This window comes from Phocoena sinus, chromosome 18 (genome assembly GCF_008692025.1).
Source record: "Phocoena sinus isolate mPhoSin1 chromosome 18, mPhoSin1.pri, whole genome shotgun sequence".
Classification (NCBI taxonomy): domain Eukaryota; kingdom Metazoa; phylum Chordata; class Mammalia; order Artiodactyla; family Phocoenidae; genus Phocoena; species Phocoena sinus.
The window spans coordinates 5,642,664-5,656,862 of NC_045780.1; the positions used below are offsets into that span (position 1 = coordinate 5,642,664).

At 43.7% G+C, this 14,199-nt stretch overlaps 2 protein-coding genes across 12 annotated transcripts in view; one reads left to right on the forward strand and one right to left on the reverse strand.

Moving 5' to 3' along the window:
- PAN3 (poly(A) specific ribonuclease subunit PAN3) overlaps window positions 1–6,396 on the forward strand; it is a 118,717-nt gene extending 112,321 nt beyond the window's left edge. For 7 of the 10 annotated variants that reach the window (XR_004346620.1, XM_032610765.1, XM_032610756.1 and 4 more), the window contains 2 exons: window positions 3,449–3,578; window positions 4,505–6,396. Coding sequence is in view for 9 of the 10 variants with exons in the window: in XM_032610765.1 (XP_032466656.1) it covers window positions 3,449–3,578; window positions 4,505–4,599 (225 nt within the window). In the remaining variant the exon portion in view is untranslated. Of the gene's footprint in view, window positions 1–3,448 lie in introns of all 10 variants that reach the window. The other 3 variants (XM_032610761.1, XM_032610764.1, XM_032610759.1) reach the window with 2 other exon arrangements.
- A 4,695-nt stretch (window positions 6,397–11,091) lies between these two features.
- FLT1 (fms related receptor tyrosine kinase 1) overlaps window positions 11,092–14,199 on the reverse strand; it is a 172,753-nt gene continuing 169,645 nt past the window's right edge. For both annotated transcript variants that reach the window (XM_032610754.1, XM_032610753.1), the window contains one exon: window positions 11,092–13,961. In XM_032610754.1, coding sequence (XP_032466645.1) covers window positions 13,760–13,961 — 202 coding nt within the window. In that variant the 3' untranslated portion in view covers window positions 11,092–13,759. The remainder of the gene's footprint in view (window positions 13,962–14,199) is intronic.

A 14,199-nucleotide genomic window follows, 5' to 3' on the forward strand; every position in this document is an offset into this window, starting at 1 on the left:
ATAACAATTTGTAGAATGAGAGGTTTTTTTTTTTAGATGTTGGGGGTAGGAGTTTATTAATTTATTTATTTTTGCTGTGTTGGGTCTTTGTTTCTGTGCGAGGGCTTTCTCCAGTTGCGGCAAGTGGGGGCCAGTCTTCATCGCGGTGCGCGGGCCTCTCACTATCGCGGCCTCTTGTTGCGGAGCACGGGCTCCAGACGCGCAGGCTCAGTAGTTGTGGCTCACGGGCCTAGTTGCTCCACGGCATGTGGGATCCTCCCAGACCAGGGCTCGAACCCGTGTCCCCTGCATTAGCAGGCAGATTCTCAACCACTGCGCCACCAGGGAAGCCCCAGGGAGGATTGTTTTTAACGCCTACATGAATGATTTAAGAATTCTTCATTGTGGATCTTCCTGCTGTGATAAAATGTCACAAAAGGACTGCCTCCCACACCCCCGCCCCACTCTCTTTTATTTACCAAGTGTAGTTTGTTATAACAAACAAAGCAGTATTTTGTGTTTGAATATTTTTTAAAAGTTGAATTCCTTTCTTCTCAGTCATTGTGAGTCCTGCATGTCCTTAGTTCATGTGCTCTCAGCTGTGGGTGTTAATCAAGTGTTAATAATAGTGAAAACGCAGTACTGGGCATATCACTAGACCCAGCTGTGATAAATGGAGAATTAGAAGTGATTAGATGAAGTAAGCAGGTAGAGATGTATCATAATTTTGAGAGGTGAGCTTTGTGTTTTTGAAAGGGCCAGGAGAGGTGCGATTTATGGAGGGAGGGAGGAGTGCATTTTCCTTATGAATTACTTGGAATTACAGAGAGAATGGGTCTCCAGAAGTATATCCTAGCCTTTGTGTATAGGTTTATATCTAAATCCAGGGTTGGCAAACTGGCCTGTGAGCCAAATCCTTTTGCCTGTTTTTGTACAGCCTACAAGCTAAGAATAGATTTTACATTTTTAAAGGATTGTAAAAACAAAACCAGCTAAGAAGAGTATGAGACAGAGACTTGTGTTGATAGATGGCCCTGAAATTTAGAACACTTACTATCTGGCCCTTTATAGAAAACATTTGCTGATCCCTGGTCTAAACTGTCCCTAAATTACAAGGACTAGAGGAGAAAATACCTACGGTGGCACATGATTTAGAGCTGTTGGCGTACAGTGTGCTAACCCTGCAGGTAAAACACGGTGGTGTTTTATTTTTAAGCACTGCTTTGCCGTGTTTGAATCTCCTTAAAACTCTTTATAGAGAGTAGAGTATTGTCAATAAGACAGAACGAGACTGTATGTTATCATTGAGCTAACCTGGTACAATTTGTATATTCATTTGCCCTTTTCCCTTAAGGGGAAAACATTTTTCATAAGAGCAACGAGTGGAGAATAATTCTACCAGATTTTAGAAAACAGTATCCATAGTATCAAAGCACCAGTAATTAAAAATATGTAGAACTAGAATAAACACTGACAGGTGGATCCTGTGGAAATAAGCCATGGACAGACATCTTAAATGAAGATTATTTAATGAATATTAGGATAACTGAAAATTCTGTTTCATTTCATAAAATAGGAGTAAATAAAATTTATCCCAAATCTGAATATGTGACAATTTTTTAAGTTTGGAAAGCGTATAATAAATTAAAAGAGATGGATGGCCATGTTGATGATATAAAAATTAAATTTTGGGGCTTCCCTGGTGGCGCAATGGTTTGGAGTCCGCCTGCCGATGCAGGGGACGCAGGTTCGTGCCCCGGTCCGGGAAGATCCCACGTGCCGCGGAGCGGCTGGGCCCGTCAGCCACGGCCGCTGAGCCTGCGCGTCTGGAGCCTGCGCTCCGCAACGGGAGAGGCCGCAGCGGTGAGATGCCCGCGTACTGCAAAAAGAAAAAAAAAAATTTTTTTTACATAGATTACTTTGGTGGAAATGATGACAGAAATTAGATGGTAAAATGATTTGAAAGGTTGTGCCTTCAGAATTAGTTTTAAACATATTTTAATGAATTATTGAAAAAAGACGGAAATATGTACATTGAAAACTAACAAAAGTAAAGTGAAAATCCTAACGAAAAGTTATTAGATGGACTCAGGATTCATACTTATGTTTTATAAAGACCTCATTAAAATATTATTGCCAAATCCTGATAGATAAGGATTTGATAAAGATTATATACCGGCATTCACACAGGTGGAAATAACAAAAGTAAATGTATGAAAACATTTGGTAACATTAATGAAAAATGTAAATTAAAATAGCAAGGCACTCACTTGATATGGAGTTACTGGTAAACTGGTACAACTCATAAATCCGTGGTGTTCTGTGTCCTTTGGGAAGCAATTTGGCTGTATGTATTAAGCTATAAAATTACCCATACTTCTTGATTCAGTATTTATACTTTTAAGTGTTTCTCCTAGAGAAGTAGTTCTATAGAAGAAAAAAATTAGCCAAATATGTTCATTGCACTGTAGTTCACGATACCAAGGAATTGGAAGATATTGGGGGAATAATTGAATTATGGACTATCAACTGGATGGAATATAATATACACAAATGTTAAACGTGACAGATAGATGAATTGGGAGATTAGGATTGACATATTCACACTACCATGCGTAAAATAGATAGCTAATGAGAGCCTGCTGTATAGCACAGGGAGCTCAGCTCGGCACTCTGAGACGACCTAGAGGGGTGGGATTGGGGGTGGGAGGGTGGGAGGGTGGGAGGGAGGTCCAAGAGGGAGGGGATATGGGGATATATGTATACATAAAGCTGATTCACTTTGTTGTACAGCAGAAACTAACACAACATTGTAAAGCAACTATACTCCAATAAAATAATAAAGTTTTAAAATAAGATAGGCAGCAACATAGGGCAATGTTTCTTTAATTTTTTAAAAATGACTTTTGCATGTGTTTTATTTATTTTTTGGCCACGCCACACTGCATGTGGGATCTTAATACCCCACCCAGGGGTCGAACCCACGCCCCCTGCAGTGGGAGTGCAGAGTCTTAACCACTGGACCACCAGGGAAGCCCCTAGGGCAATGTTCTGTCGAGCAGGGGCTTCTCATTGCGGTGGCTTCTCTTGTTGCGGAGCACGGGCTCCAGGCGCACGGGCTTCGGTAGTTGTGGCTCGCGGGCTCTAGGCGTGCAGGCTCAGTAGTTGTGGTGCACGGACTTAGTTGCTCCGCGGCACGTGGGATCTTCCCGGACCAGGGCTCGAACCCGTGTCCCCTGCACTGGCAGGCGGATTCTCATCCACTGTGCCACCAGGGAAGCCCCTAGGACAATGTTTTTTAAAAACGCATCTGAGTTGAAAAGTGTGTACATAGTGATTAGTGATGTAAAATATTTATGAATATCTAGAGGGGAATGTGACAACATTTTAAAAAATATTTCATATATCACTGTTGGAAATGTCCTAAAATAGGCTTGAACTTCATATGTTGTGTTTCTGTCTGTTTCAGTTAGATGCTGGTGTGCCAGAAAAAATAAGCCTCATTTCCAGAGATGAGAAGAGTGTACTTGTGGTGACTTACAGTGACTTAAAGCGATGCTTTGAAAATACTTTTCAAGAACTGATTGCAGCTGCAAATGGTCAGTTGTAGTATTTGCTTAAAAAAAAAAAAAACAGGCGGGATATGGCCGAGGAGCTTATTAACCAATAGCAAATTGCACTACAGCTGAGCTGTTCTCATCATCTCATCTCGCGTTTGGGAAACAAGCAGAAGATGAGCAGAGCTGCTTGCACTTGGGTCAGGTGCGCTGTTACTTGAAGGGAAGAATGTTTCACTTATCCTTGAGCTGTGGCTGCCGGTGGGCCACATCTGTGAAGAGTTTATTTTAGATTAAGGAGCACCGTTAGGGGAATGATGTTCCAGCTTTTGTTTTTTCCACTTGTATATGCACTAATTTTAATTTTTTAAAGACTTCTTTCTGATCTTTGAACTTTTGCCACATTGTATACTTATTAAGGGAAACGATTTGCAAGGAGGTTTTTGGGAAACAATGCTGGGCGGCATTTTTGTCACTGAGGGTTGCAGAATTTGCTCTTTTGGGGGTGGGTTGCCCTGAGTAACGTGAGGGACCAGGTAAATGATTTCATGGAAGTACCGTACAGTGCATAATTCTCGTACGCGTAGTGTATGCAAGCTCTGTATGCCACCCACTGCTAGTTCGGCTTGAGATGTTTTGTGTGTGTTTTTTGTTTTGTTTTTAAGAGCACCCAAAAATTTCAGTGACTTGTTGGGTGTGAATTCCCCTATTAGTTGATTTAAATCCTTTCTGAATGAGGGTTAGACAAACAGGAACTGAAGGAGCACACAGAGCTCTTTTCTCCAAATTCAACCAGAGCCTTTTTTTGAAAAGGCGTTTCCCTGCGAATCAGATACATTTACACTTATGCCATGTTTTAACAGAAAAAAATTAAGAAATTGTGTTAAAGGCCTGAAGTTCAGGAGTATATTGCTTTAGGTTTTTTCCAGTTTGCTTTTTTGTATAAAGTTCTGTTCTTTGAACCACAGCTTTATTATGGTACTTTACACTGGATACAGATACAGAGACACTGTTCAGAAGACGAACTAAACACAGCGGTGGTCTGGCATCAGGAGCTTTCTGAAGTTTTACAGCCTGAATCTGGAGGGAAAACAATCTGCTGTGCCTTTGCAGTCACTGCTTAGCCCAAAGTAATAGTGCTTTTGATAATAACTATGTGGGATATTCCTGAATAAGTCAGTCTCAAAAGTCTGGAATTTTCCTCCTCTTAACTTTCTTAACATTTGGATGTGCAGTTGTCGCCAAACTTGGGTATTCATGGAATTTCTAGTTAATGAAATACCTATACTTTGATACTGAAGACTGCCAAATACATAGGAATTTTCTTTCATAAAAAACAGTAATGAAGACTCTATCTCCTTTCCCAGCACTGAATGTTTTGCTAGCACTGGGTGCTCATCATGCAACTATGAAGAAAATGTGGAAACTCAAAAGGTCAGGAAAGACTTCCAAGCACTTGCAACTGATGTTACAGTCTTCAATTTTAATAACTATACATATTTGTAGTTTTCAGAGAAGTTTTTAATATTTCTCTGTCCACTTTTTATAAGCTTTAAAATGATTTTCTCTGCCTTGAGATTTGCATCAAGAAAAAGCACCTCTTCACCCAAAATCTTTGAAGACTAGAGACACACTTTACATATTTTAACAAGTGTGTTTGAGTCCACGTTTGGTAGCATCAGTTGTTGAGTTAAAAAGAAAATCAGTTATTGCATTTGATCAGGATGGATTTTAAAAGAACATAATGCTCAATATTCAAAGGATAATTAACATTTGCCACCATAATGTTCTTTTTTTATGTAAAAGGAACAGGAACTTGGAGACATTAACATGCAAAAGTCTTTTATCATTATTAGCTCATGTATTTGACAAAGAGCAGCTGTCTTTTTATATGTTTTTTGACAAATCATATTGTAATTCTTTTGTACAAAAAAGAACTACTTGTATTCTAGAAGAAATATGAAATGCTTAATTTATAAGCGGGCTGGAGATTTTTTCCAATATTGTTTTCTTTGAAAATGAAAGGGGATCATCTATTTTAGTTTCGGGGTCTGGGAACTTCTTGAAAATTTAATTTGTGGACCAATGTTTTGCAAAAGCTAAGGAAGGGCAGGGGTAAAATAGGGCTTGATTTTCTCATTCTGTGTAGACCAGCAAACTTCCCTCTGCGAGGCCGGTTCAAATCACAACCCCAAGAGTGTTTGCATCGTAAATGCTAGCTTGCTTCAGCCCCTAGTAACCTCAGGACTTGGTTTGGCTAAAAAGGTAGACAGCTGATATGTTTTCATGAGTAAATATTGTCAGCCAGAAAACAGTTGGTGTCAGGTAATACGTTATTTTTTTTAAGCTTTGTTTTATATTTATTTTTCATTTAGTTTTTATTGGGAATGGTTTTCAGTAGAACTCTTAGTTCTGCTTAGGTGTTTTTTGGGGGAGCCCTCTTTTCCATAGTGTAATTCCATTTAACAGGTTGTCTAAAAGTTAGTCTTTTTAATTCATAGGAAGATTTTGATATCTGGAAGTACTCAAATTAAGGATATAAACTTGCACACCTTCCTGTTATGACAGATACAAGCACAGAACGGACAACCCTTGAAATCATGTAACGTTGGTCATTTCAATTTTTTGTTACCTATTTTAAAATCTGTTAATGTATTTACTTCATTGTAAATATTTTTGAGGGTACCTTTGTATTTTGCTTTTGACCTTGGTTCTGTAATTTGGATGTCAACACCTTCCCTGAAAAGCACCAGTATGTTAAGTTCTAATGTCATGATCCCAATATGGGTTATTCATCTTTAATCCTGTTTTCAGTCTCTACGTGTACAGCAGTATTTTTAATAAAGAATTACAGAGAGAAGATGGTCCTTTTTTTTTTTTTTTGCTACCAGTTCATTTAACAAGATGATGTTTGTTTTATGATTGGGACTTAAAAGGCCAAACGTTTCATATGTGTTTTGGAGGAAGCTTTGGTCTTTGGATAAAATGGTGGCAGATTTATTTGTTAATTTACCAAATATCTGTTAAATGCCTAACTTGGATCTGTTCTAGGCACCAAAAATGCAGATAAGTATTTTAAGTACTTGTTCTTTACAAAATGTGTAGTTACACCCAAACGTTTCTAAATAGTACGTGGCATATACCGTGTAGTTTAGGAGAGAGGACCTACTTAAAGGAATGACATCTGCTAGTCTTTGAGTCAGACGCGGTTAATTTACTATATAGGTGAAGGTTCCTCTCCCCCCACCCCCCAAGAAACGTCATTCCGAATAGAAGGGTAGAGAAGGAAAATATGACGAAATGGTAATATTTGTTGAAACTAGGTACTCATTCATTAAATACAGGCCTACCTCAGACATTGTGGGTTCAGTTCCAGACCACTGCAGTAAAGTGAGTCACATGAAGTTTTTGGTTTCCCGGTGCATACAAAAGTTACGTTTACACTGTACTGCAGTCTGTTAGGTGTGCAACAGCATTATGTCTAAAAAAAATGTATATACCTTAATTTTAAAATACTGCCATCATGTGAGCCTTTAGCAAGTTGTAATCTTGCAATAGTAACGTCAGAGGTTCCTGATCACTATAACAAATATAGTAATAATGAAAAAGTTTGAAATACTAAGGGAATTACCAAAACGTGACACAGAGCCCTGAAGTGGGTGAGCAGTTGCTGTTGGAAAAACGGTGCCTTTAGACCTTCCTCGATGCAGGGATGCCGCAGACCTTCAGTCTGTAGAAAAAGCAGCATCTGTGAGGTCTGCCTGTATTTATTGAATGCCTGTTATACGTCAGGCATTGTTCTAGGAACCAGCAGCACTCTGACCACAACAGACAAATATTTCTGCTCTTAGAGAGCTTTCATCCCATCAGGGAAAAGGAGTATATAGTAGTTAAGAGGTAATAATGGTTATGGAAAGAAAATAAAGTAGGGTAAAGGGCGTGGATAGGGTTGCCAGATTTAGCAAATTAAAATAGACAACACAAAATTGAATTTGAATTTCAGATAAACAGTGGATAATTTTTTTTTTAGCATGAGTGCGTCTCAAGTATTGCATGGGACACAGGATCATTTGTTTATCTGAAATTCAGATTTAATTAGCCATCCTGTGTTTCATCTTGCAACTCTAGGTGTGGGGAGTTTGGTGGTGATGGTAGAATTTCAGATGGGACGATCTGGGTAAGTAGGTCTCCCTGAGAAGGTTGTGTTTGAGCAAAGACTTGAAGAGAAGGAGCCAGGCATTGCAGGTGTCTGAGGGAAAAGAATTCCAGGCCGGGGAACGTGCCGGGAGCGTCTGAGGCAGGGCAAGCAGGCTCCCATGGCCAGAGCAGAATCGGCAGGAAACTTTGGTGTTCACTCCTGCAGGGGAAGCTTCGAGAAGGATTGTGAGCAGGAATAGCATGGCACAGCATTTGAAAGGATCACTCGGGCTGCTGGTTAGGGGGTTTGGGGTGGGGTGACGACGGGGAGATAGCTGTAGAGGCAGTGGGAAGCAGCTGGATTCTGAATACATTTTAAAGGTAGAGCCAAGAGCATGTCCTGATTTATGATTTCTAGGACGTGGAGTAAGAAAGAAGAGAGGAATCAAAATGACTATGAAGATTTTGGCCCACTACTGACAGGATGGAGGATTCTACTGAATTGAAAGAGATGGTTGTAGGAAGAAAGGGGTTTTTGGAGGGAGGGAGGGAGGGAGGGAGGGAGGGGGTTGGCACGGGGAAGGGGGGGAAGTGAGGAAAGACAGTTGGGAATTTGGTTTGGGGCCTGTTAAGTTTAAGATGTTTAGTACACGTTCGTGCTGGTTTTTTATTGTTTAGTGACGATGGACCGTAAACTTCAGTGGCATAAAACAACCCCCATTTTACTCTCATGGATTCTGTGGGTCAGGAATTAGGACAGGGCACAGCAGGGATGGCTTAGCTCTACCCATTATGTTGGACCTCAGCAGGGAAAACTCCGGTGCCAGGAGGGTGGGGGCTGCAATCATCCGACCTGGCACCTGAACTGAAGGTCATGAACTGGACTCAGCTGGGGCCGGTCAGTGGAGGCACCAACCCGTGGCCTCCCCGTGAGGCTTAGGCTTCTCCAGCTCTGGCGACTGCCTCTCTGGTGGGACCGGTGGGAGAATGAGTGACCTCGGGTGGAGGCGGCATGGTCTTTTCTGGCCTGGCCTCGGAATCATGCACGGTCACTTCTGGCACATTCTGTTGCTGACGAGTCACAAAGCCCGCTCTGATTCCAGGGGAGAGGAATTGGATGGGGAAATGACAAGGACACTGCCAAAGCTCATGTGGGATGGGAGGTATAGGTGCAGAGATTTTTTGGAAAATACAGTCTGCTCCAGCATCAAGAGATGTTGGTTTAGCACTCACATACGAGTTTGGAGGTTAGCGGGAGAGATCTGGCCTATACATGTAATTTGCAAGTCATTATCATATAGATGTCATTTCAAGCTTTGAGGCTGATTGAGAGCATGAAGAGAGTTAGTATAGACTGAGAAGTGGAAAGGTCCAGGGGCAGAGCCCTGGGGTTCCTGGAACACTGTTCAAGGATCAGAGAAAAGAAAACCAGTATGAGGCAGAAATGACCAGTGAGGTGGGAAGAAAAATCTGTGATGTCCTAGAATCAAGGTGTTTCCAGGAATAAGGGTCAAGGTGTTAAGACTGAGACTGAAAATGGCCACTGAGTTTAGCGACGTGGCGTCATGGATAAGCTCCCCATGGAGCAGCTCCTTTTCGGTGAGTGGGAGAGAAAGCTTGGCTTGAGTGGGAGGAGAGGAACCAGAAACAAAGCGTAGTATATAACCAGCTCTTTCAAGGAATTTTGCTGTGAAGAGGAAAAGAGAGATGAGGTGCTAGCTGGAGGGGAAAGCAGGGATGGAGGGTTTTGGGTTTTGCCAGATGGGAGAGGTAATAGCATGTTCGTATGGTCCAGTGTTAAAGGGAAGATGGGCAGGGGTGAGGGGTGGTGAGTTGCTGGAGCAATGGCCTTGAGTCGAGGAGAGGGAGGGGCTGCGTGTACCCCGGGTGTTCTGAGTCGGGAGGGCAGAGTGTCTGTGGTAGGTGGGCAGATGTGATGGTGGGATTTTGACGTTCTCTTGACTCCGTCAGTTGTCCCATCGATGTGAAGGGTATACTGATTGTGCCTATCACATTGGGTTGCTCTGAAAATTAAATGAGTTTATTTCTCTAAACCACTTGGAATAAATAGTTCCTGGCACATAAAATTCAGTTGCTATGTTTGAGTCTAAGCCCTTACTCTCTTTAAAATGGGTTTTTCCTCTGTGAAGAGTTGTGGTGATCAATCAGGTTTATTTCATTTTAATAATCCTTTATTGAAGAGCACACACACGTGCGTTTGCATGTAAGGGTACAGCTCAGTGAATGATCATGACGTGAACGTACCTATTTCCCACACCCAGATCAAGAAACAGAACATTAGTGGCATCTAGTGGGTTTGGGGGGTTACTTTGTTTTGTTTTTTTTTCTCTTAAATGTCTTTAGTTCAAAAAACAGAAGGCTAGTCATTCCTGTGTTGGGATCCAGGATATTTCTGAAATATTTCCTGGCCTGTGAAATCCGAAAGTCTGGTAATACGTTTAACGCTGAGGAGTCCAATAAACCTTACTGGGCTATCCTGCTGCTGGACAAAAGAAAAGAATTCATTCCCAAATGTACAATAAGTTTCTAGAGTCATGAGAAAACTTCTAAACGATGACGTGACACCAATTCCTTGAACATTCTTCAAATCCTTTGCCTAAATTAGTGACTTTTGTGTTAAGAAAACCAGTACCATTTTTAAAGGATTTCAGATTCTCGAAGATAAAATGCTTTTTGCCCACTTCAGCTAATAACCACAAATGTATTGAGATTAGTTATCTATCCCTTGTTCTCGCCTTGTCCCAAAGAAAGTAGGCCTGTTTTCCCTGGAAGCGTTTCTCCAATCTGGTTTGCTTATGATGTTATTAGGAAGGTGATGGTATGACCGCTTTCTAAGACAATGTGTTGGTCACTTACTCTATGTCTATTAGTGATTACCTGAATGGTTCCTCTTTCTAGGATGTGATCCAGAAAACAAAATTGAAGAATACGTAGCTAGTGTCCTTTTCTTAGGGAAGCTCTTGTGTCATTGCCTAGTTATTTCGTATGGTTCCCAGCACACAACCTCTAATACACAAATATACACCCACGCGCGTGTGTACACACACACACACATTCTGTGGTCATGGTAATGTTAGTGTTTGGGAAAGCCTGCCTCTTTTTTAATTGAGGGGACTTTGGTCTGCAGCCAGCACTCGCACTCAGTCTGTCCATTTTACTTGTGATCGTATTCATTTTATATTTTGATGTTGATTTACTGTTTGCAGTGTCTCAATTGTTAAGAGCAGCCACTCTGGACTGGGAGAAGCTCTGTGCCCCGTCTTTAGTGGCGCTTGGTTTCTGTTTCTTGTGCCGGATTAGTAATTGGTATTTCATGAGCTCTCCCAGAACACCTGTCCACTCCCCCGCCCAGGGAAACCAAGACCCCTTTTTTCACTTATACGCAAAATGGAAAATATGGATGTTTTTGTAAGTTAATTTTATTATATGAAGATAGCATACAAAGTACATTCATAGTGACTAGAGATGTAGGACGAGATTCTGTCTTATATCTGCAGCATATATTCTTGGTTTGTATAAAAGTAACTTTAAAATTCCAGTTTCCTTAAATAGTTCTGCACAAAACACACACACACACACACACACACACACACAAATATACATATAGTTACTACCACTGTCGGTCAAAGACGCGCTCCTTCTTTGATCAGTTAAAAGGGGCCGACACGTGGTTGTTTCCTGTGCGGCATTCTTAGGGGCCAGGAAGCGAGGCGCAGCCAGAAGGCTGAGGTCACCTTCTCAGGGTTTGGACCCACTTGCTCCACGGGCCTGAGCGTCATTCTTAGACCAGCTAGATACAGGCTCGCGCGTGGTTCCCGTCCCCTCCTACCCACGCTGCTCCGTGTCCTTGATCTCACAAGTCCTGAAAGGGAGTACTTGTCCCGTCATTGTTCAGGCCAACCATTTCTGTCGGAGATGACAAATGGGTCTAAGAATACCATCAGTCCACCAGTGATTGCATTTTCAGTGCTGTTTCAACGAACCCGTCTGGGACAAGCCCTTCGCCACTGGATATACTCATTCCTCCCAGCTTCCAGTTTTCATTCTATGTTAAGACTCCAGATAAAACCGGACTGATGGGACAGACCCGAGTCTCTGAGGAAGCCGGATTAACACAGTCTAACGTGTTCTTTTGGAAAGATGGTATCACTAAGGCCTCTTAATGATTGAGAGTTAGATTATTGAAATCAAGACATTATATGCATAGCTAAGGTTTTGCTTTGTTTTCACTAACTGCTGGATCTTTAACTGATTTGAGAAGACAGGAGAATCGATTGTGGTCTTCTTGTAATTGCCGTTTGACCTCCTCCCGGTTACCTGATTTCTACTGTTGCCAGGGGTCACAGGTGCTCTCGGGCTTGTGAAGAACAGGAAGAAGGCCCCCCCTCTCCAGGGCCCTGGCCCGATACTGTCTGCACTTGACTCTTGCTGGAGACTGGCCAGAGGCTCCTCCAGCAGAGTCCCCGCCCCCGGAAGCAGCCGACGTCTTGCTGGGGACGTTCCAGCTCTCCCATCTCTTCATACGAAGAGCCTTGAAGCGAGACTGTGGCACACGGGGCAGGAAGCACAGGCCCGTCTATCACTTCCATCTCAGGTTCTAGAGTTAAGAAGGGAAGCGTCCTCTTCTCTACAGGAGCAGTGATTCCTTGTGGCCTGTCTGGCTCCAGCTGGCCCCAGAAGGTGTGCACATCCTAAACACGCAGTGTCACGCAGAGCCAGTGAGGGGCCCAGGGCCTCTGGACCCTGAGAAGTAGGCACCCTTTTGTACCCTGTCTCCCTATTTCCATCATCCTCAGACCCAAGGCAAGGCCCAAAGTAGATGAAAAGAGGCTTTTCTCCTATTGTCGGCTCATTAACTAATATCCTGAGTCCCCATCATTCTAGAAGTATCTTGCATAAATTACATACCACCTTTTTCCTCAAGGAGCATAAAGTGCTTAGTAGACATTGGTCAATGCTCTTCTGTCTAAGAGGCGAGCGTGGGTAGGGTCTCCACCGAATAAGGACACCTGGTTGACTTCTGTCCTCGGGTCGCCACGGTTTTCGGGAGTTGGTCTGGTTGGCGTGGAAATGGGGTTTTCACTCCGCCTTCTCTTTTTTCCTCCATCTATCCTAGTTTGGGTCTAGAGTAAACCTGCACAAGACTGTTTTCCTTCTCCTCAGCTTCCTTTTATAACTAACTGCACGAAACAGGTTAATACCAAAAACTGAGTTAAGTGTCTTGACTAGCTGTTAATACTTCAGATGGAAGCTGACAGTATCTTTGAAAACGTGGCTTTAAGCCGAACCCGTGACCTAGCAGACCAGGCTCACTGGGCTGAGCTTCCTAGGAGCGGCGCGTGGGGAGAGGCGACCCCCGCCCCGCCCAGCTCAGGGGGTTGGGGTCAGCGTGTCCTGCCGGGGGGACGGGCTTGGCTTCGAGCTCCACCCAGCGCTGGAGACGAAAGCCGTGCCCCGTCTGGGAAGAGGCACAGAACCCATCCCATAGCTGAGGTGGTGCAATGTGCTTGGTCGTTCCAAAAATTACGTTTGGCCTTTTCTGGCCTCCGCTCACCGCCCACCCCCTGTCCTGTCTGCTCCCTGGCTGGTTCTCGAACGTGGACCCAGTGGTACTGTCCCCATCCCACTCCGTCCCCGCGCCCCGTCCTGTTCTCTTCCTCTCTCCCCTCCTCCTCCCAGGCCGTGTCAGCTGCTGCAGGGCCCCAGAGCCACGCCTTTGCTGCACAGGCCGGTGACAGGTGACAGTGTGTGTCCTCAACCACCCGGAGCCCGGCGGCCCTGGGGCCCCGGGGAGGAGAAGCAAGTCCTGGGGCTGAGGAAGGATTTCTCCTACCCTCTGAGTCCCGCGAGGGTTGGCAGTGGTGCTCTTGGCTTTATCTATCTGGGGTTACATTCTTGTTAGTCAAAAGAGACAAAAAGCACTATTAACAGTCACACAAAAGCAGCTGGCTTCTGTGGAAAGGAAAAGGTGTCGATTTATATATGCATAATACTGGCAAAAGCTACTTTTCTGGGGGTATGAATACACACGTGGTTCTAGAAAGAAGGCTGTGCTGAGTCGGGCTCTAGACGGGTGCGGTGGAGTACGGGACCACGGAGTTGTAGTCGGGTGGGGGAGAGCAGCACGAAATCTTCCTCTCCAGCTCCGAGGGGTCATAGGTGAATCTGCGCCGGCCTCTGCTGAGGTGCCCACAGCTGGCATGGCAGAACGCGGGTCTGCTGAGGTCAGAAAGGCCCGACTCCTTACTTGTACTTGTTACTCTCAAGCTAAAGAAAGAAAAGAAAGGAAAAGAATCAACCGTACAAAGTTGATTTCTTGAACACACTCAAGTCCACCCCTCAGTGGGTCGTTTGCTCATAGGCGTCCTGGGGTTTTATGGCTGTGGAGTCCCACCTCGCCCTCTGCCCGGGTCTCTGGAGCTGCGCACGGCCTCTCTGCCACCAGCTGGGGGTCATTCCGCCGGCCGGCCGGCCGGGGCCGAGGGTGGAATTAGTTAAGACAAAC